This window comes from Chelonia mydas, chromosome 13 (genome assembly GCF_015237465.2).
Source record: "Chelonia mydas isolate rCheMyd1 chromosome 13, rCheMyd1.pri.v2, whole genome shotgun sequence".
NCBI classification, from domain to species: domain Eukaryota; kingdom Metazoa; phylum Chordata; order Testudines; family Cheloniidae; genus Chelonia; species Chelonia mydas.
The window spans coordinates 41,277,798-41,299,177 of NC_051253.2; the positions used below are offsets into that span (position 1 = coordinate 41,277,798).

Here is a 21,380-nt window from a genome sequence, read left to right on the forward strand (position 1 = left end):
TAGACTAGATGAGTTTCTGAGGGCTCTTCCAACCCTAATCTTCTATGATTCTATGATTCTGTGATACATAGAGTAAAATTCTCAAAAACACCTATGTGACATAGGTGTGTAATGCTGGGATTTTGAAGGAGCCTAAGGGAAATAGAAGCCCAACTCCCAGAATCTAGCTCACTTTGGCCCTTTTGAAATTTTCATTCTAAATTCCCCTTTCAAAAGTGATATAAGGTCAAAATGTTCAGGATATTTAGGCCCCTAAAGATGTAGATAGGTTCCTAATGGGCTCTACAGACATGCCTAGGCATCCACGTGCCATTGAAATCAATAGGAGCTAGGCACTTAGATGCTTCTGAAACTCTCACTAGGTGTCTAGCTGCCATTTTAGACACCTAAATACCTTTGAAAATCTGACTCTTAGATGCCTACATCCCACTGACTTTCACTGCGACTAAGGGCATGTGTACACTATCCCTCGGTTTGGACTAGGGGACTGTGAACAACAGGGCACACCAAAGTCTGTGCTGGAACTCCCCCTTTGGATGCTGCGGGTGCAGACTACAAGGTTCCTCCTTCACACAAATGTATTCCTGCTTGAAGAGGGCTATGCTATTGCTCACTGGGAATCTTTAGTTCACACCTGCAGTGCACACACAGGGAAGTTACCGTGTAGCACTTTGGTGCACATTGCTCGTCACACCCCTGTAGTCCGAACTGCAGGACCATGTAGACAAGACCTTAGACATCAGAATTCCTAAGTCATTGCTGAAAATGGAGCTTGAGTTCCTTAGTCAGTTTCGTGTAGACTGGTCCAGGCTGAGGCTGACGATGGGATGGAAATTGTTGAAATCATGGTGGAATTCCTCAAGGGCTTCTTTTCCATGGGTCCAGATGACGAAGATGTCATCAGTGTATCGCAAGTAGAGTAGGGGCATTAGGGGACGAGAGCTGAGGAAGCGTTGTTCTAAGTCAGCCACTATGGATGTAGAAGCCTGCTTATTATAAATTTTCAAAATACTTTCAAAAATACACACTTTTAATCATGTATATTTCCTTCCTTCATTCTTTCATATCAAAATCTACTGTATTTTATTCTACTGTTAGAATATCCAATTATTGTTATTAATAAAAAGTTATAACATTAGAATGGTGGATACTCCATCATACAACAACAACTGACAATATCAGTATGACAAATTTCAACAACCTACACACTCATATTTGCACAATAGTGAGTTTGGATCCCATGCCACTCCCTGGAGCCAGCGGTGGCTCCCTGGGGAGACTAGTGGATCCAATCGGAGAGAAACCCCCATGCGGCTCTGTGGCGGGCAGGTGGCCTGAACTAGGTCCTTTGTCCGAAGTCCCTTGACCCTTTTTGCTTGGTGCCAGGGAGTGCCACTTTTTTGACTGCTTCTTGGGCACTGGCGAGGGGTAGAGGTGCCAGACTGATCCTGGTGCCAGGGGTGAACTACAAACCGAGGCCAAGGTGCTGGGCCTAGAGTCCTGTTGAGACTGCAGTCCTGCAATAGGGGGAGCGCAGCCTCAAACGAATATCATGCTCCTTCTGCGATCTCGGACAAAAGTTTTTACAAATCTGACACTTGTCTTTCATGTTTGATTCCCTCAAGCACTTCAGGCAGCTGCTATGGGGGTCACTCACAGGCTTAGGCCTGTTGCAGGCATAATAGGGCTTAATACCCAGATACTGGCAGGGGTGGCAGGTTTGTAGAAATTTTGGTGGTTCCTAGAACCCGCCCCCCCCAAACTCTGCCCCCCACCTGCCTAAGGCTCTGGGAGGGAGTTTGGATGGGGGGAGGAGGTCTGGGGTGCAGGCCCTGGGTTGGGGCAGGAGATTGGGGTGCAGGCTCCGGGAGGGAGTTTGGGTGCTGGGTGCAGGCTCCAGGCTGGGGCAGAGGGTGGGGGTGCAGGAGGGGGTGAGGTGTGCAGGCTCTGGGAGTGCGTGTGAAGGGCTGGGGTGCAGGCTCTGGAAGGAAGTTTGGAGGCAGAGAGGGTGTGTGGGAAGGGGATGGGGGTGGAGGGGTGAGGACTGTGGGGTGAGGCTGGGGATGAGGGGTTAGGGGTGTGGGAGGAGGCTCAGGGCTGGGCAGACGGTTAGGGTGCGGGGCGATGAGGGCTCTGGCTGGGGTTGGGGATGAGGGCTTTGGGGTGTGGGAGAGGCTCGGAGCTGGGGCAGAGGGTTGGGGTGTGGGGGGGTGAGGGCTCTGGCTGGGGGTGCAGGCTCTCAGGCGGGGCAGGGCTGGGGATGAGTTTGGGGTGCAGGCAGGCTGCCCCAAGGATGGGGCCAGAGAGGAGGACTCCCCCCAGCCCTCTCTCCGCTGGCAGCAGTGAGTTCTGTGGGAGGGGCCCCCCACGTCCTCTCCCCCACCGGTAGCACACTCACCCTGCACCACTGTCAATGCACATGCTCCTAGGGTCCCTCTCAGGTCCAGGAAGCCCCCTTGCCTCCCCTGTGGTGGGAGCTGGGAGGGGGGGCTGCCATCACATGTGTGCCTCCTCCCCTGCTGCTGCCCCTCACTGTAGCCTCACTGGGGGTGACCCTTGCCCAGTGTGGGGCAGGAGCGGTGACTGCGGGTGGGGGTGGGGGGGCCCTGTGCTGGTGGAGGGTCCTGCCGGAAAAGGGAAGGTCTGAGGGGGAAGGGCAGGGGAAGGGCAACCTGCCCTGCCCTAGTGGAAATGGGGCGCTAGGACCCTGCGGCAGCAGTTGATGCCAGGAGCAGAGCAGAGCCGAGGCAGTGTGGGGCTGCAGGAGAGATGCAGGGACGCTTCTGGGGCTGGGGAAAGGGCGCCGGGGCAGCAAGTGGGGGCCGGGGGACACTTTGGGGAAGTGCGGGGGCAGGGGGCGGCAGGCTGAAACACTGTAAAAAAATTGGGGGGGCACCGTTTTTTGGTGCCCCCAAATCTTGGTGCCCTAGGCGACCGCCTAGTTCACCTAGTGGTTGCACCAGCCCTGGGAATATCCACCCGCTTTATGGGGATTGTCTGCCCCATTCTTTGCAGTTCACCCTAGTGGAGTGACCAGAGCTGTCCCGCACTGGGACACCGGTCACAGCCAGATATGCCCTGTAAGATATCTGCAAAAATGTTAGAATTTGCCACATATGATGATCTTGTTTATATGTTTGTATCACCTCAGATCTACTTACCATGGTGTCTTCACTGCGGTAACTCGGCAGCTGAGACTCTCCCGTTGACTCCGCTTGTGCTTTTCGTTCTGGTGGAGTACCGGAAGAGAGAGTGCTCAGTGGTTGATTTATCGCGTCTATACTAGATGCGATAAATAGACCCCCGCTGGATCGATCACTGCCCACCAATCCAGCGGGTAGTGTAGACAAGCCCTAAAGGCTTCCCAGCCATGTGCTGGCCAGCTTGTGTTTGGAACAAAGGAAGCACAGGCCACATGGAAAAGACTATAAAAGGCAGCTGCATCTTCTCCATTTGGTCTTCAGTCCTGCTTCTTCCCTCTGGAGGGACTTTGCTACAAATGGAAGCTCTGAACAAAGGACTGAATGACCCATCCGGGCTGTAGGTGTGCTCCAGAAACTTGACTTAAGACAGCAGATTACTCCATCACTGCTACAAGCCTGAACCACGAACTTTGCCATTACTGGATGTCATTGATTCCTTTAACCAATTGTAACTCTCACCTTTCTTTCTTTCTTTCTTTCTTTCTTTCTTTCTTTCTTTCTTTCTTTCTTTCTTTCTTTCTTTCTTTCCTTCTTCCTTTCTATGAATACACCTTGAGATTTTAGAAACTAAGGGATTGGCATCAGTGTGATTTTGGGGTGAGATCTAAGTTATATATTGACCTGGGTGTGTGGCCGGTTCTTTGGGATCAGAAGAACCTATTATTTGATGAGACTGGTTGTAAAGAACCACTCATCTCTGAACCTAGTGTTTTTTGGTGGTGATATAAGAGCTGGAATGCCTGAGGAAACTGCCTTTATGTTTTCTTGTTAGCCAGTGTGGTGAAACAGAAGTTTACTTTTGTGGCTGGTTTGGTATATCTTATAAAAGAATAGCCATCAGTTTGGGGATGTTTTTGCCCTATTTCTTAGCAGTCCATCATGAATTTGGCATTATCAGTTATGACCCACTAAGACACAGTTACACTTATCTTACCCTTAAAACTACCAGACCTTATCACTTGACTGGGGTATGGTGTGGGGGGTAAAGTGACATGCCCAAGGTCGCCCAGTAATTCCCTGGCAGAGGTGATAACAGAACCCAGGCCCCAGTATTCTAGTGCTTTACCACTATGGGAAAACTTTCTGTAGCCAGCTGCAAATCTGTGAGGGAATTAAAGTGTAGGTAAAGGCAGTAGACCATCTCTCTTCACTGAATTCATTTTTCACTCAGTGTTGGGTAAAAATCTCTTCTCTGTCACTCAGCACAAATCGAGAATAATTATGTTTACCACAAGGAAGCGACTTCATATCTAAAGCAACGTCACTGCGAGGAGAATTTGGTCCATTCTCTTTATGTTAGAGGCATACAGTAATTGTAAGTATGTGTCTATTTGTGTGTTTGTGTTTATATGTGTTCGTGTGAGCATTTTCTGTGTGTTAAAAGATGAATCTGTTTGTATGTGTGTGTTTATGTGTGTATATTTGTGTCAGGAAGGGTTCGTTTGTGTCTCTGAGCTTGCTTTTTGTGTTTAGGTGTGTGTTTGTTTTTTCAGTGATGGTGTATATGTCTGTGTTTTAATGTGTGTTTGCATGCTTTCTCTGTGTGTGTACTTGTGTGCTTTTGTGCAGCAGTGATTGCCTGTATGTGTTTATGTGTGTTTGTGTATTTTTCTGTATGCATATCTGTTTTGTTTGTGAGTCTGGAATAGAAAAAAAAGGGGGGTGGTGCGGGGAATATTTCCCACACAGTGTCAGATGCTGAGAGGAGTTCCAGGGGGAGTGAGTTAAAGCGATTATGAAACTACACCAGTCCGCAACTATCTATAGCCTGGGAGACTTTCTCAGTCCCGCTCTTTGAACCAGGGGCTGTGATAGTTCCCCGCCTCCGGGCGGCGTTGTGGGGATAAAGGCCACACCTGAAGGGCGGAGATACCACGGTGAGGAGCCCCACGTCGGTGATAATGAACTAATCACCTTCCGCTGCATTAATGTCATAAACATCCCAGGTTTCAGAGTAGCAGCCGTGTTAGTCTGTATCCGCAAAAAGAAAAGGAGGACTTGTGGCACCTTAGAGACTAACCAATTTCTTTGAGCATAAGCTTTCGTGAGCATCCGATGAAGTGAGCTGTAGCTGAAGAAAGCTTATGCTCAAATAAATTGGTTAGTCTCTAAGGTGCCACAAGTCCTCCTTTTCTACAAACTTCCCAGTCTTCTGAAAGGGCCAGAGCCTCCCTGGTGTAAATCAGGAGTAACTCCAGTCTAGTGAAAGCAGTTGTGTGACTTTACACTAGCGGAGGATTTGGCCCCAGGGGGTATTCGCTCCATCCCTTGGGTCTGATGCGAACCCCAACGCGCTTGTCCCCTTTACACGGACAGACGCTGTCCTGTGAGTCTGACACTGCAACCGGCCGGGGGAGCCAACATGCCAGGTCTGCGAGGGGAGAGCGACTCAGAACAGGACTCACTCCGCATTGGAGTTCACAGATGAAGCGGGGGGTCTCTGCACCTCAGGCCCAGCAGGGCTCTGGGCAGGAAGGGGAGACACAGTGCCCGGGAACGGAAGGGTTAAACTGGCGGGAGGTTTGTGTTCCGTTCCCACGGGTGCCGGGTCTCCTGCCCGAGCCCGGAGGGGGGGAGGGTGTCGCTGCTGCCCCCGCGCGGCCGCCGGGAGAAGGGCGATTCCGCCGCCTGGGTTTTTGTATGATCACAAACCGGTTTCGTTTCACTGTGTCTCTCGCACAGTAATAGCGGGCGGTGTCCTCGGGCTTCAGGCCGGTCATTTGCAGATACAGCTCACTCTTGCCGTTATCCCTGGAGATGGTGAATCGGCCTTTCACTGAATCGAGGTAGTATGTAGTACTCCCACCAGGGTTTATGTAGGCGACCCATTCCAGTCCCTTCCCGGGAGCCTGGCGGACCCAGTCCATGTAGGCGCTGCTGAAGGTGAACCCGGAGGCTTTGCAGGAGAGGCGGAGAGAGTCTCCGGGCTTCTTCACATCCCCTCCCGACTCCACCAGCGTCTGGGACCGGACACCTGGGAATAAAGACAGGCCATTAATATCGGTATAAAAAGAGCAATATGACAATATTCTTCTAACTTGGCCAGTTAGTTCTTCAGAGGAGGAAAATACCTTCCAAAGCTGCCACAGCGACAATTACAAGGAGCAAAAATCCCATTTTCCCGGGTGCTGGAGGGGAAAGTTCTCAGGGGGCTGGCTGGTGACTGCACAGACCCAGGGGGCTGCGGATTGTCTCTCCGGGTGCAGCCTGCGCAGAGAGAGGCAGAGATTTAAAGAGGAAACTGTCTCCCTCATTTGCATGCCCCGCTGTATAAGAGACACACACTCCTGCTGCCAGTGGTCGGATTGACTTGCTCCAGGGCTCAGGGTGCAGGAGTCAGACCTGCCCTTCCTGTGTGTCTCTGCAGCGCCGGGCACAGAGCGCTGGGGTCCTGCTGATACGTTTGCACCCCTGGGAGGAATGAACAGTTCCCTGCTTGTTATGCTTTGACTTATAATCGCTTAAAAATCTACCTTTATCGCTAATAAATCTGTTTGTTTATTCTACCTGAAGCAGTGCGTTTGGTTTGCAGTGTGTCAGAAGCTCCCCTTCAGAGAACAAGCCTGGTACATAATAATTTCTTTATTAAATTGACAAATTTATACAACCTGGCAGGGTCTAGTGGGCATAACTGGACACTGCAAGACGGAGGCTCCTAGGGCTGTTTCTGGGAGAGGAGATATTGGCTTGCACGTAGCTGGGAGCAGCTGACATGCCGGGGGCTGTGGGTGAGCGGCCCAGGAGCGGGGTTCTCACAGCAGAGCAGGGTCAGGCCGGCTCCCAGAGTCAGGGATTGAAGAGGCCGAGCAGATCCCCCATCCAGACAGCAACGGAGGGGTTGTCAGAGGCACAGCGAGCAGGGTGTATGTGCGGCTTGTTACTCCGAGTGAAGTTCACACTTTAAGCCCTGATATTGGTGATTTTAAGTGAGTCTTCAGTGCAGTGGCTAAGAGCAGTCAGGAGGGGGGTCACACTTTTGTTATTTTCTGTTTGCTTATTTCGGGAAAGGGAAGTAGGAACAGAAAAGCAAGAAAATGAGGGAAGTGATTGCGAAGTTGGAGCTTTTTAGGCTTCAGTCTGCAGAAAAGGAGAGCGAGCCCCAGAGATGACTGCCACTGACAGAACTGGAGAGAAAAGGAAAAAGAAAAGAGGCGGCCAGAGGAGGCTGCTCACTGAAGGTCCATGGAAGAAAAAGAGAGAGAGAGAGAGAGAGAGAGAGAGAGAGAGAGAGAGCAAAAACAGCAGCTGGACCTGCTAGAGAGGCAGAGCCAGAACCCCCCAACCCCAACGACTCCCATCACTCCAAAAATCCACAAACGGGAACACTTATGTCCTGCACACAGTGAGGATGACAATAGAGCCGAATATCTGACAGCCTTTGACAGGGTGTGTGTGATACATGAAATCTCTGGTGTTAAGAGATTTCCTACCCTGATTGTGAAATTAACTGGTACAGCTCGAAACGTATTCAGTGGAATGCCTAGTGAAGATGCTTTAGACTATTGTAAATTTAAAGATACTCTTTTGTGAAGTTTTCAGATTACCCCTGAAACATATAGAGTTAAATTTAGGAATCTTAAGAGGGATATTGGGATGAGTAATGGGGAATATGTAAACCAAATGAAAGATTTGTTGGGAAAATGGGTGAGGCGCAAGGAGGTGGCAAGTTTTAAGGGAATGTTGGACCTTGTTGCTCAAGGGCATTTCCTAGGCACGTGTCAGGCTGAGGGGAAGCAGTGTCTGTGGGACAAAGATGTGAAGTCTGGGGAGGAGCTGGCTTTTTTAGCTGATGCCTTTGAACAGAATCAGGGGTCTACTGAGGGCAGGCCAGAGAAAGAGGAGTTTAAACTGGTGGGAAGGGAGGATCCCATTTCCCCCCTGGGAAGATAGAAGGGGGTTGGGAGCCTAAACACTCTCTTGCCCCAAACCATTCCTCTAACCCTCATCCCAAATCTCCTGTAAAAGCAGAAGAGCCCAGAAGGTGCGATCAGTGTAATTCCACTGATCACCTGAGGAATAGATGCCCTGTGCTAGGAGGAAGCAGGCAACCAATAGCTCCTGTTAGTTCTGCTGCCCTCAACACAGAACCCCCACCCCCACCCCCAAGCAACTGAAACCTATCGTATTGGCTCTGGGAGGTTAGCCTCTGCAGAACCAGACATGCAGCATGTTACGGCTGTCCAAATTGATAGCAGGGAATATTTGGGGCAGAGGGATACAGGGACCCAGATCTCTCTGGTTAAGCAGAGTGTGGTTCCAAAGGCCAGTATGTTGCCTGGCAAAATAGCAGAGATTGTGGGTGTGATGATGTACTCCATAAGACATTATGGAAATATGCTTATGAATGTATATATGACATAACTGTAACATGTTTTGAGCTACATATGCCATGTAACATATCTATGTAAAGGTTATGATCTACTGAATATATTCATCCTATTTGTATGCATGTGTCATTGTTGTATTTGAAGTTGTGAATATTGGCTGTGTACTTGTTTGATTTTAAATGCCTTAATAAGGCATTTGGTCAGCTTCTTTAGAAAGGAATTTGCAAGTTAAGTGACCAATCAAGAAGCACTTGATGGACAATGGATCTTGGAAGGCTCCAATCCACATAAGAAGTCCACATGAGGATGTTCAAGGTAGCATGTGAACCATGGCTGCTACCTGTAAGTTCTGAGTCATGCATGAACATGTGACTTGCCCATGTGACTCCAAAACTCCATCTTGTAGCTGGAATTCTACACAGGGGAAGGGAGGGTATCCACCCACAAGAGAAAGTCTATTTAAACCCCTGGGAGACCCCTCCATTAGGGCTTCAGCTGGCTCAAGAGATACCTGAGAGAAACTGGAAGAAAGGACAGAAACTACAGGGGGTGCGAGTGATTGCTGGACCCAGACTAGAAGGAGACTAGTCTGTAAAAGGAAGCTTACTAGAATACCTCTGATGGTGAGGTTTTATCTATATTCAGTTTTCTTATGGTATTAGGCTTAAACTTGCATGTTTTATTTTATTTTACTTGTTAATTCACTTTGTTCTGTCTGCTATTACTTGGAACCACTTAAATCCTACTTTCTGTATTTAATAAAATCACTTTTTACTTATTAATTAACTCAGAGTATGTATTAATACCTGGGGGGGGGCAAACAGCTGTGCATATCTCTCTATCAGTGTTCTAGTGGGCAAACAATTTATGAGTTTACCCTGTATATGCTTTATACAGGGTAAAATGGATTTATTTGGGGTTTGGACCCCATTGGGAGTTGGGCTTCTGAGTGTTAAAGACAGGAATATTTCTTAAGCTGCTTTTAATTAAGCTTGCAGTTTGTGGGACATGATTCAGACCTGCGTCTGTGTTTGTGGCCAGCAAGTGTGTCTGGCACAGCCAGGTAGGGTTCTGGAGTCCCAAGCTGGCAAGGAAGGCAGGGGCAGAAGTAATCGTAGCACATCAGTTGGCAGCCCCAAAGGGGTTTCTATGATCCAACCTGTCACAGTGGGGGTGGGCAAAAGCAAATTCCTCGTACCACTAGGTAAAATCCATGTGGTTGGGAAAGTGTTTTGACTGTGGGGGTAATGGAACACCTCCTATTCAACCTGCTCCTTGGTAATGATTTTTTGTGTGTGTAGCTCAGGTTAAAGTATTTTCCTGCAGCAGGAGGGAGTGTTATGCTGGGACCTGCCGAGGGAAAGGGTAAGGCCTCAGGAACTGCTGAGAGAATGGGGGAGAGTCTCCTTGATTCTTCTGCAGCTGGGGAAAGCCACATGTTTCCAGGTGGGAGGGTGGTTGAGACCAACTCCTGCACTGCAGCTGGAAGCATCATCACATCAGGAAGGGATGGGGTGTGATGTCTGCCAGGGAGAGAACTCTCCAGGTTGTTAGCTGCCAGCAAGTTGCAGCTGAACCAGAGACAGACCCGGCTCGAGGGAGCATAGGGAAATGTGTCCCAGAGGAGAGCCCAGAGAAGGGGCATGGGATCTCAGAAACCACTGAGGTGTGTGAGGGTTCCTGTGACTCTGTAACACAGGGAAGCAGGGTGCTTCCAAGTATGGGAGGGGCTGAGACTAGCTCCTTTCCAGCAGAAGGCAACATGCCCTCAGGGGCAGGAGAGGTGTCAGGAATTAAGGAAACTGTCCCAGTAGTTAGCTGGCAGAGTATTGCAGCTGAACGAGGGACAGATCCCTTCTTATGGAGCACAGAGAAATGTGTCTTAGGAGGAGACCTAGAGGAGGAAACTGGGGAAGGAATAATGGGGGTGCGGGAATGTCTCCTCACTAGTCACTTGGGGCAGGATGCCCACAACATTAGGAAGACGGCTGAGTCAGCATCTGTGCACCCAGGCACTCAGCCTGTGACCCAGGTTTTGAGAAGAAACTGTGTACCTGACCTCCTGGAGGGGAGCAGTCACACAGCTGACTTCTCAGGGACAGAGCAAGGGGTGGCGGAGGGTACCCCAATCCAGGTCCCCATTTTTCAGGATGCTATTTCTGATAAGTTTTTGGAAAGTAAGTGTGTCTCTTTAAATCAAGATGCAGCTCCAATGCCTGGGATAACAGAGGAGTTGGGACCAGGAAATTACCAGGTGGTAGTCTGCCAGAATACAGATGTCCGAACTCTCGGGGGGGGGGGGGGGGGGGGGGGAGGGGTGATTTCCCCCAGGCTGGTGAGAGACAGGGAGCAGTTATGAGAAAGCCACGGGGAAAAGGTGCATCTGATCAAAGGGTAAACACACCTAGTCCAGAAAGCACAGATCACAGTCCTCTAGGGGGCAGGGAAGGACTCAGTGCTGGGAGGGGGAAACACAAGGTAACCCCAAAAAGGGGAGCTGGATTTTCTGCATATGTACAGTCCTGGGATTGGGAGACCGCTCTCCAAAGGGCCAGTCAATGTGCAGGATCCCCCTGAAACCTTATCTTGCCAGACCCTGAGATATCAAAATGCCAGAAACATGATTCAATTAAGAGCCCACACAGAAGGGAACACTGGAGGGAAAGAAAACCATAAAAAACCTGGTATGCTGTGGATGAATGGGGAAACTGAGGCACACTGCCTCATGGCTGGATGCCAAGAGAACCATAACAACAAAGTTCCTTTGAGATAGTCAGTGACTAACCCTCTTGCAGTGAACTAAGGGGGGAGGTGTGACATTCTATACCTTGGCGGAGCGTATTGTAACCCCCATATTCTTCATTTTCCTATAATCGTGATCTCACATATAAAGCATGCCTTGTAAGGTATCAGGGGAAAGGTTATGACCTGCTGAAAGTCATTTCTCTATCCATATATGTGTATCCTTAATGCATATGAAGTCATGAGAATTGTGTTGTATGGTGGTCACTAAAACATGCTGAAAGTTGGGGAATCAGACAGATATTAGGTCCCCAGAGGCAACAGCAAGGAAAGTAGCCAAGACCCGGGCAGCGTGTCAATCAACCCATCAACAGCCATTGTCCAGCAAGGGAGCTACAATGCAATGACTCACCTGCATGAGGCCACACCAGGGAAATTGCTCAACCTTGTTTGGAGAGACTCAGTAATGCCCACCTGACTCTGAACGGGGGGCGGGGGGAGGGGGCAAAGCCATGAGGGAAGAAAGGACATGGTAAAAGGGAGAGACATTTGCCATGCTGTCTCTCTCTCTCTTCCACCTGCACCTATAGGCACCACACCAAGCGACTGAAAGGATCAAAGGGGCGAGCCTGACTGAAACGTAACCAGCCAGCCTGTGGTGAGAAGCATCTAAGTTTTTAAGGACATTGAAAGTGTGAAGATCAGCTTAGAATGTGTTTTGCTTTTATTTCATTTGACCAAATCTGACTTGTTATGCTTTGACTTATAATCACTTAGATTTATTAGCTATAAAGATAGATCTTGTTTGTTTATTCTACCTGAAGCAGTGTGTTTGGTTTCCAGTGTGTCAGAGGCTCCCCTTGGGATAACAAGCCTGGTACAAATCAATTTCTTTGTTAAACTGATGAACTCATTTAAGCTTGCAGCATCCAGCGGGCATAACTGGACGCTGCAAGACGAGGTTCCTAAGGTTGTGTCTGGGACCGGGGGTATTGTCTCGTGTCATTCGGTTGCAAGTAGCTGGAAACAGCTGAAATGCCAGAGGCTGAGCAGGAACAGCCCAGGAGTGGGGGTTCTCACAGCAGAGCAGGGTCAGGCTGGCTCCCAGAGTCAAGGATTGGAGAGGCCTAGCAGATCACCGGTCCAAATAACACCAGAGGGGAATGTCACAACCATTACCCCAGCTTGCAAGGACCTGCAACTCTCATCATGAGAGCCCATCATAACCCCCTGCAAGAAGCTGCGCAGACTGTTGGGGAGGGGGACTTACCTGGCTATCACTCACCTGGCCGACGTGATGCATCTGAGTCATGGCACCAAGATGTTAGAGGGATTTCCCTCCCCCCTCCCGCTTCCCTGGTTCTTGTCATGCAGACAGTACGCAGCAAAAGACCAGAAGTCCAAGTGTAGACAATGCAATGTTTATTGGGGTTAATTCCAAGCAAATATGTCCATAGCTCTACATGTCAGTGTTCCATTCCCAGCTCTGACACCGCCGAGCATTTACCCCATAACCCCTTCCCAGCTCTGACCCTTGCCTGTGTCCCTGTTCCCCATTGCCCCTATTCCCATCTTCTCCTTCTTAGCAGGCCCAAATATACCTGCAATGCACGCCCACAGTCCCACCCCTTACAGTTTAGGGACATGTTCAATTTTGGGTCTGGTGTCTTCATCTCACCCCTTTTGTACCCCATGGGAGGGGTAAGGAGTGAGGTTGTGCTCCGGTCAGGGACAGGCATTTCTTTGGTCTTTTCATCTTTTATACCTCCCCCCACAATGCCTGTTGCCCCTCCTGACTGCCCCTGTTGATTTTGTCTTAAGATAGGGGTTGAGGCAATCTTAAAGTGTGCTCTGAGTAACACTTTAACTGCTAAAAGAAAAGGAGTACTTCTGGCACCTTAGAGACTAACCAATTTATTTGAGCATAAGCTTTCGTGAGCTACTGAATGCATCCAATGAAGTGAGCTGTAGCTCACGAAAGCTTATGCTCAAATAAATTTGTTAGTCTCTAAAGTGCCACAAGTCCTCCTTTTCTTTTTGCGAATACAGACTAACACGGCTGCTACTCTGAAACCTGTCACTTTAACTGCTCTTATCTGTTCCCATTGTACCAACAAATCCAACTGACTAGGCAGAAGCAACATCACAGTGTCTTTGTCCCTTGTTTTCACGTGTTAGTAGAAGAGTATCAAAAAGCCAAAGCCAAAATTCTGTCCCAGGCTAACAAACAGACCTATATACTAACAGACAGCACTACTATAAGGTGGGTGCATAACTGGTTGTAAAACCGTTCCCAGAGAGTAGCTATCAGTGGTTCACAGTCGTGCTGGAAGGGCATAAGGAGAAGGGCCCCGCAGGGATCCGTTCTGGGTCCGGTTCTGTTCAATATCTTCATGAATGATTTAGAGCAGTGTTTCCCAAACTTGAGGCGATGCTTGTGCAGGGAAAGTCCCTGGTGGGCCAGGCTGGTTTGTTTACCTGCCACATCCGCAGGTTCAGCCGATTGCGCTGCACAGATACATAGTCAAAGACAATGAGTCCCCTGGTAAGGTGCTACATCGTTAACCCTTGTATGTATATGAGGTGCCTGGTGGGTGAGGAACTGTGAAGGATACAATTCATTAGTATTGTAATTACTGCCAGAAATATCTTAGAATCATCGACTCTGACCGCCATCATTACACGGCCCATGATGACCACGTGACTGATGACGATGAAGACAATCATGCTGCTGAGGCGAAGCAGTGGGGTCTGTAGGATGGGGCACTGGACTGGGACAGATTACCTTGGTTCTGTTACTGCCTTTGCCACTTGCGTTCTGGGTGACTTTGGACAAGTCCCGTCTCCTCCCTATACCTCAGTTTCCCCATATGTGAAGCAGGGTGTAGTACAAAGAGAGCACCTGCTAGATAAGACCTGGTATAAGGGCTTGGTGTACGACCTAAGACCTGACCTGAAGTCAGACCCTGGGAATCTAAAGCGAAAATAGCAAGAGTCAAACTATGAGCAAAAGTCAGGGTCTGTTAGAAAGCAGATGCCGGCTTGCAGGCTAGCTACCCAGTGCATCATCTGGGCAAGGACAGGGCTGGCGCTACAAAAACAGAAGCATTCCTATGCACTAAGTATTCACGTCAACACATTCCTTAAGGGTAGTTCCAGAACACCCCGATACAAGGTTATGAATGCTGCCCCAAGCACCTGCTTGGAAAGCTGGTGCCTTGAGCTGGCCCTGACAAGAACACACTCACCCCTCTTAAAGATCCGGTCAGTATGACAGACAGGGGGATGGATTGAGATGTTTCAATAGAAGCAACCTCTACAAGGTAAAGGGTGGTAACTAACAATGTTAGAGGGGCAATACCTAAGTTGTTTCTATCAGTGTATAAAAGAGGGGTCAGAGAGGGGGTGTCTTTGTCTAGGTGAGAAGGGAAGAGAAAGTCTGGTGGTTGTCTTGGGTGGTCCATTGTCATGGGCATACATGGGCTAGTGTATCTGTAGACATTGAGCCGGGGAGCTGCTATCCTACCAATGCCACGGTACCCAGCATCTCTGCACTGCTGAGAAGCCACTTCCCCTTTTGGTACCGGCCCTGCTGTGCTCTGGTCACTGTGTCTCTGGCGCAGTGACAGGTGGCGGTGTCCGCAGCTGGGTCTTTTTCGTTTGTTTGTTATAAAGGAAACAAATAAATATAAATAGTCATAAGTCAGGGCGAATCTCAGCTGAGCAGCGGGCTGGGGGGGGAAGGGTCCGGTTCACGGGGTCCCATGGGGCTGGGACCCGCTGGCGCTGGGAGAGAGTTGGGACTGCACCCCCTTCCCAGCAGTGCCCGGCTCCAGGGAGCTGTGCGGGGACCAGAGGGAAACAGTCCCCGGCAGGTTTAGCCGGATGGAGAAGGGGCCAATGGCTCGTTGCTTGGCTCGCTGGAGATCCCCCGTTCACTCCCGCGAGAAGAGCCGTTTGCGTGAGGCGAGCAGCGCTCCGCAATGCACCGGGAGGGGGGACGGAGTCAGGACACGAAAGAGTTAACCCGTGATGTCGGAGGTTTCAGTCCTGACGGCCCTTCCCCCGCCCGCGGCCCAGACAGGAGAGTTTGGCTTGTGTCGTTGCTGCCCCCATGCGGCCGGCGCGGGAAGTCCCGCAGCTCTGGTTTTGGTATCAGCATCGACCGTTTTACTCTCACTGTGTCTCGCACAGTAATAGCGGGCGGTGTCCTCGGGCTTCAGGCCGGTCATCTGCAGATACAGCTCACTCTTGGCGTTATCCCTGGAGATGGTGAATCGCCCTTGAACAGCTGGGGAATACCACTGGCTCGATCCACCAGTGTTAATCTCAGCCACCCACTCCAGCCCCTTCCCGGGAGCCTGTCGGACCCAGTCCATGTGGTAGCTGCTGAAGGTGAAGCCGGAGGCTTTGCAGGAGAGGCGGAGAGAGTCTCCGGGCTTCTTCACACCCCCTCCGGACTCCACCAGCGTCTGGGACCGGACACCTGGGAATAAAGAGAGGTTGTTAATATCGATATAAAAGCAGAGGTAAGAAACTATTCTAACTTTGTCAGTTATTCAGAGGAGGAAAATACCTTCCAAAGCTGCTGCAGCGAAAAATAAAAGGAGCAAAAATCGCATTTTCCCGGGTGCTGGAGGGGAAAGTTCTCAGGGGACTGGCTGGTCACTGCACCGACCCAGGGGGCTGCGGATTGTGTCTCCGGCTGCAGCCTGGGCAGGGAGAGCGACACATTTAAACAGGAAACTAACTCCCGCATTTGCATGTCCCGCTCCTTATAAGAGACACACACTCTTACCCTTACTATTTTGAGTGATTAACTATCGGTGCAGACGGTCCCTTCCTCTGTGCTGTGCAGCCCCTGAGCGGCCGGATCCTGATGATACTGTTATCCCAGGGAGGACTGAAGTGATCTCTCACCCCTCAACACCATCTTATGGCCTGACAGAGCATGTTTCGGGTGGTTCAGTGCAGGACACCCCTTGTTCTTCATGCCCTTGGGATCAGAGTGTTGGAGAGAAAAATATTTGGCAGGAGAACGGGGGCGGTGCATGTGAGACTCTCTGGGTCCAAGAGGAAACTGAGGCACGCTTGTTTATAACAATGGAAATCCTGGCAGTTAAAATTCAGGGGTTGCCTAATCTAGGATGGGACTTTCACGGAAGGATGAAGTGAGCACTGGGCTCTATGTTGTTCAGTAGAAGCCGCGTTCTGGTCTCTCTCCAGCCCGGGGTCTTTTTCTCCCTCTGCCTCAGCCTCTGTCTGCAATTGCAGTGACCCCGATCTTAGAACCCTTGGTCATGTGTGTCATGGAGTGTGGGGGAGTCCGGGGCCTGCACCCCTCTTCCTGGGATTCACTGAGACTCTCAGCCAGACAGTAAAACGGAAGGTTTATTGGACAATAGGAACACAGTCTAAAACAGAGCTTGTGGGTACCCCCAGGACCTCTCAGTCAAGTCCTTCTGGGGGAGCAGGGAGCTTAGACCCCAGCCCTGGGGTTCCCTGCATTCCTCCACCCAGCACCAAACTGAAACTAACCCCCCTACCCCCCACCAGGCTCCCTTCTGCAGCCTCTGATCACATTCCTGGGCAGAGGTGTTACGTCCCCCTCCCCCTCCTTGCTCAGGTGACAGGCTCTCAGGTCTCCCATTGAAACTCCCCTGCCACATTCCCAGGTCAACACTCCCCCCCTCCCTGCTGCGTCACAACGTGACTGTCCCCATTAGCCTGAGGACCAGAGCTGGGCTGAGTGATGTCATCAAGGGCTGAGGGGCGGGGTCTTTTATCTCCATGGTGAAATTATGAAATTTCAGACATTTATTGTGGGTCGGGGTGTCTCAGCAACACCCATTCGTACCAGCTGAGACTCAGGGCTTTGATTTACAGATGTCAGTGGGGTGAAAAGAATCCCTCAGTCCCTTTGGAAAGTTGCAGCTGTGCCCATATTCCCAGGCTCTGTCAGTGGGGCTCAGTCGGGCGCAGGGTAATCTATGCCCCACAGCCCCACCCGGACTCTGCATTGCCCATTTGCATGTCCCGGCGTCCGTCCCTCCTCTTTGAACCAGGGGCTGTGATAGTTTAGATTCATAGATTCATAGATATTTAGGTCAGAAGGGACCATTATGATCATCTAGTCTGACCTCCTGCACAATGCAGGCCACAGAATTTCACCCACCACTCCCACAAAAAAACCTCACACCTATATCTGTGCTATTGAAGTCCTCAAATTGTAGTTTAAAGACCTCAAGGAGCAGAGAATCCTCCAGCAAGTGATCCGTGCCCCATGCTACAGAGGAAGGCGAAAAACCTCCAGGGCCTTCCAATCTGCCCTGGAGGAAAATTCCTTCCCGACCCCAAATATGGCGATCAGCTAAACCCTGAGCATATGGGCAAGATTCATCAGCCAGATACTACAGAAAATTCTTTCCCAGGTAACTTGGATCTTACCCCATCTAAAACCCATCACAGGCCATTGGGCCTATTTACCATGAATATTTAATTACCAAAGCCATGTTATCCCATCATACCATCTCCTCCATAAACTTATCGAGTTTAATCTTAAAGCAAGATAGATCTTTTGCCCCCACTACTTCCCTCGGTAGGCTATTCCAAAACTTCACTCCTCTGATGGTTAGAAACCTTCGTCTAATTTCTAATCTAAATTTCCTAGTGGCCAGTTTATATCCATTTGTTCTTGTGTCCACATTGGTACTGAGTTTAAATAATTCCTCTCCCTCTCTGGTATTTATCCCTCTGATATATTTATAGAGAGCAATCATATCTCCCCTCAACCTTCTTTTAGTTAGGCTAAACAAGCCAAGCTCCCTGAGTCTCCTTTCATAAGACAAGTTTTCCATTCCTCGGATCATCCTAGTAGCCCTTCTCTGTACCTGTTCCAGTTTGAATTCATCCTTCTTAAACATGGGAGACCAGAACTGCACACAGTACTCCAGGTGAGGTCTCACCAGTGCCTTATATAACGGTACTAAGACCTCCTTATCCCTACTGGAAATACCTCTCCTGATGCATCCCAAGACGACATTAGCTTTTTTCGCAGCCATATCACATTGGCAGCTCATAGTCATCCTATGATCAACCAATACTCCAAGGTCCTTTTCCTCCTCCGTTACTTCTAGTTGATGCGTCCCTAGCTTATAACTAAAATTCTTGTTATTAATCCCTAAATGCATGACCTTACACTTCTCACTATTAAATTTCATCCTATTCCTATTACTCCAGTTTACAAGGTCATCCAGATCCTCCTGTAGGGTATCCCTATCCTTCTCTAAATTAGCAATACCTCCCAGCTTTGTATCATCTGCAAACTTTATTAGCACACTCCCACTTTTTGTGCCCAGGTCAGTAATAAAAAGATTAAATAAGATTGGTCCCAAAACCGATCCCTGAGGAACTCCACTGGTAACCTCCCTCCAACTTGACAGTTCACCTTTCAGTAGGACCCGTTGTAGTCTCCCCTTTAACCAATTCCCTATCCACCTTTCAATTTTCCTATTGATGCCCATCTTATCCAATTTAACTAACAATTCCCCATGTGGCACCGTATCAAACGCCTTACTAAAATCTAAGTAAATTAGATCCACTGCGTTTCCTTTATCTAAAAAATCTGTTACTTTCTCAAAGAAGGAGATCAGGTTGGTTTGGCACGATCTACCTTTTGTAAAACCATGTTGTATTTTGTCCCATTTACCATTGATTTCAATGTCCTTAACTACCTTCTCCTTCAAAATTTTTTCCAAGACCTTGCATACTACAGATGTCAAACTAACAGGCCTATAATTACTTGGATCACTTTTTTCCCCTTTCTTAAAAATAGGAACTATGTTAGCAATTCTCCAATCATACGGTACAACCCCTGAGTTTACAGATTCATTAAAAATTCTTGCTAATGGGCTTGCAATTTCTTGTGCCAATTCCTTTAATATTCTTGGATGAAGATTATCTGGGCCCCCCGATTTAGTCCCATTAAGCTGTTTGAGTTTCGCTTCTACCTCAGATATGGTGATGTCTACCTCCATATCCTCATTCCCATTTATCATGCTACCATTATCCCTAAGATCCTCTTTAGTCTTATTAAAGACTGAGGCAAAGTATTTGTTTAGATATTGGGCCATGCCTAGATTATCCTTGACCTCCACTCCATCCTCAGTTTTTAGCGGTCCCACTTCCTCTTTCTTTGTTTTCTTCCTATTTATATGACTATAGAACCTTTTACTATTGGTTTTAATTCCCTTTGCAAGGTCCAACTCTACTTGACTTTTAGCCTGTCTCACTTTATCCCTACATATTCTGACCTCAATAAGGTAGCTTGCCTTACTGATCCCTCCCTTCTTCCACTCCCTATATGCTTTCTGCTTTTTCTTAATTACCTCTCTAAGATGCTTGCTCATCCAGCTTGGTCTACAACTCCTGCCTATGAATTTTTTCCCCTTTCTTGGGATGCAGGCTTCCGACAGCTTCTGCAGCTTTAATTTAAAATAATCCCAGGCCTGCTCTACCTTTAAACCCATAAATTCTTCAGTCCAATCCACTTCCCTAACTAATTTCCTTAATTTTTGAAAGTCAGCCCTTTTGAAATCAAAAACCCTAGTCGCAGATTTATTTTTGTTAATCCTTCCATTCAGTTTGAACTGAATTAGCTCATGATCACTTGAGCCAAGATTATCCCCTACAACCATTTCCTCTATGAGGTCCTCATTACTCACCAAGACCAAATCTAAAATGGCATCCCCTCTAGTCGGTTCAGCAACTACTTGCTGAAGGAATCCATCAGCTATCGCATCTAGGAAAATCTGAGCCCTATTATTATTACTAGCACTCGTCCTCCAGTCTATATCTGGGAAGTTAAAGTCTCCCATGATCACACAGTTTCCATTAGTATTTACTTTATTAAAAACATTAAAAAGGGCTCTATCCATATCCAAATTAGATCCCGGCGGTCTATAGCACACCCCAAGCACTATCCCAGGGGAGGCTCTAATAGTTTTCTTCCCCAATTTAATTTTTGCCCAGACAGACTCAGTCATACCCATTTCATCGCTTCTTATTTCTTTACATTCTATCTTATCATTGATATACAGTGCTACTCCACCACCTTTACCTTTATTTCGGTCTTTCCTAAACAGCACATACCCTTCAATACCTGTAGCCCAGTCATGACTACTATTCCACCAGGTCTCTGTTATACCTATGATATCTGGTTTCACTTCCTGCACCAGTAACTCTAGTTCCTCCATTTTGTTACCTAGGCTCCTTGCATTAGTGTACAAACATCTTAATTTTTGCTGTTTAGCCTCACTCACATTCTGTACCCTATTAGGCACGGTTATTTTACTACCAGTATAACCTATTAGACTTGTATCTACACTGCCCTTTCTCCTACCTACAGCTGTATCCACTCTTACTTCATTTTCTTTCCACTCTATGCTGAATTCTGGCGTGGAGATTACCTGGACATCTCCCAACCATCTCCCCCAAATTCCTAGTTTAAAGCTCTCTTAATCAGTTGTGCCAGCCTCCATCCTAGAAGTCTATTTCCTTCCCTACTCAGATGAAGTCCATCCCGAGAGAACTGTCCTCTATCCATGAATGCCTCCCAATGGCCATACATCCCAAAGCCCTCCTTATAGCACCACTGCCTAAGCCATCTATTGATAGTCATAATCTTGTCACACCTTTGTTGCCCTTCTCTAGGAACAGGCAAAATCCCACTAAAGATCACCTGAGCCTCAATTTCCTTAAGCGTCCTCCCCAGCCTAGCATAGTCTCCCTTAATACTTTCCAGCGAGAATCTAGCCGTATGATTTGTTCCCACATGAAGGATAATTAGGGGATTCTTTCCCGCTCCCTTTAGAATCCTTTTCAACCTCAGGTCTACATCCCGTATCTTAGCACCCGGAAGACAGCACACCCTCCTATTTTCTGGATCAGCTCTGGTTACAGGCCTATCTATTCTTCTCAGTAAAGAGTCCCCAATCACATAGACCTGCCTTTTCCTAGTGACGGTGCTATTCTCCAGTCTATCCCCTGTTCCCTCTGGCTGCAAGTTCTTTCCATTCCCATTCTCCCTTGTAATCCTTTTTAACCCATC

At 48.6% G+C, this 21,380-nt stretch overlaps 2 protein-coding genes and 2 gene segments (V, D, J or C); all 4 read right to left on the minus strand.

Annotated features, from left to right (window-relative positions):
- LOC102940154 (immunoglobulin epsilon heavy chain-like) overlaps nt 1-21,380 on the minus strand; it is a 1,331,510-nt gene that overhangs the window by 1,175,904 nt on the left and 134,226 nt on the right. The window lies entirely within an intron of this gene.
- Nucleotides 1-21,380, minus strand: part of LOC119568011 — a 937,337-nt gene that overhangs the window by 793,807 nt on the left and 122,150 nt on the right.
- Nucleotides 1-21,380, minus strand: part of LOC102948108 — an 883,083-nt gene that overhangs the window by 768,299 nt on the left and 93,404 nt on the right. The gene's annotated exons all lie outside the window — the stretch shown is intronic.
- Nucleotides 14,945-21,380, minus strand: part of LOC119568001 — a 34,599-nt gene continuing 28,163 nt past the window's right edge. The window contains 1 exon segment of the V gene segment in view: nt 14,945-15,758. Within this exon segment, the coding sequence occupies nt 15,295-15,758 (464 nt within the window).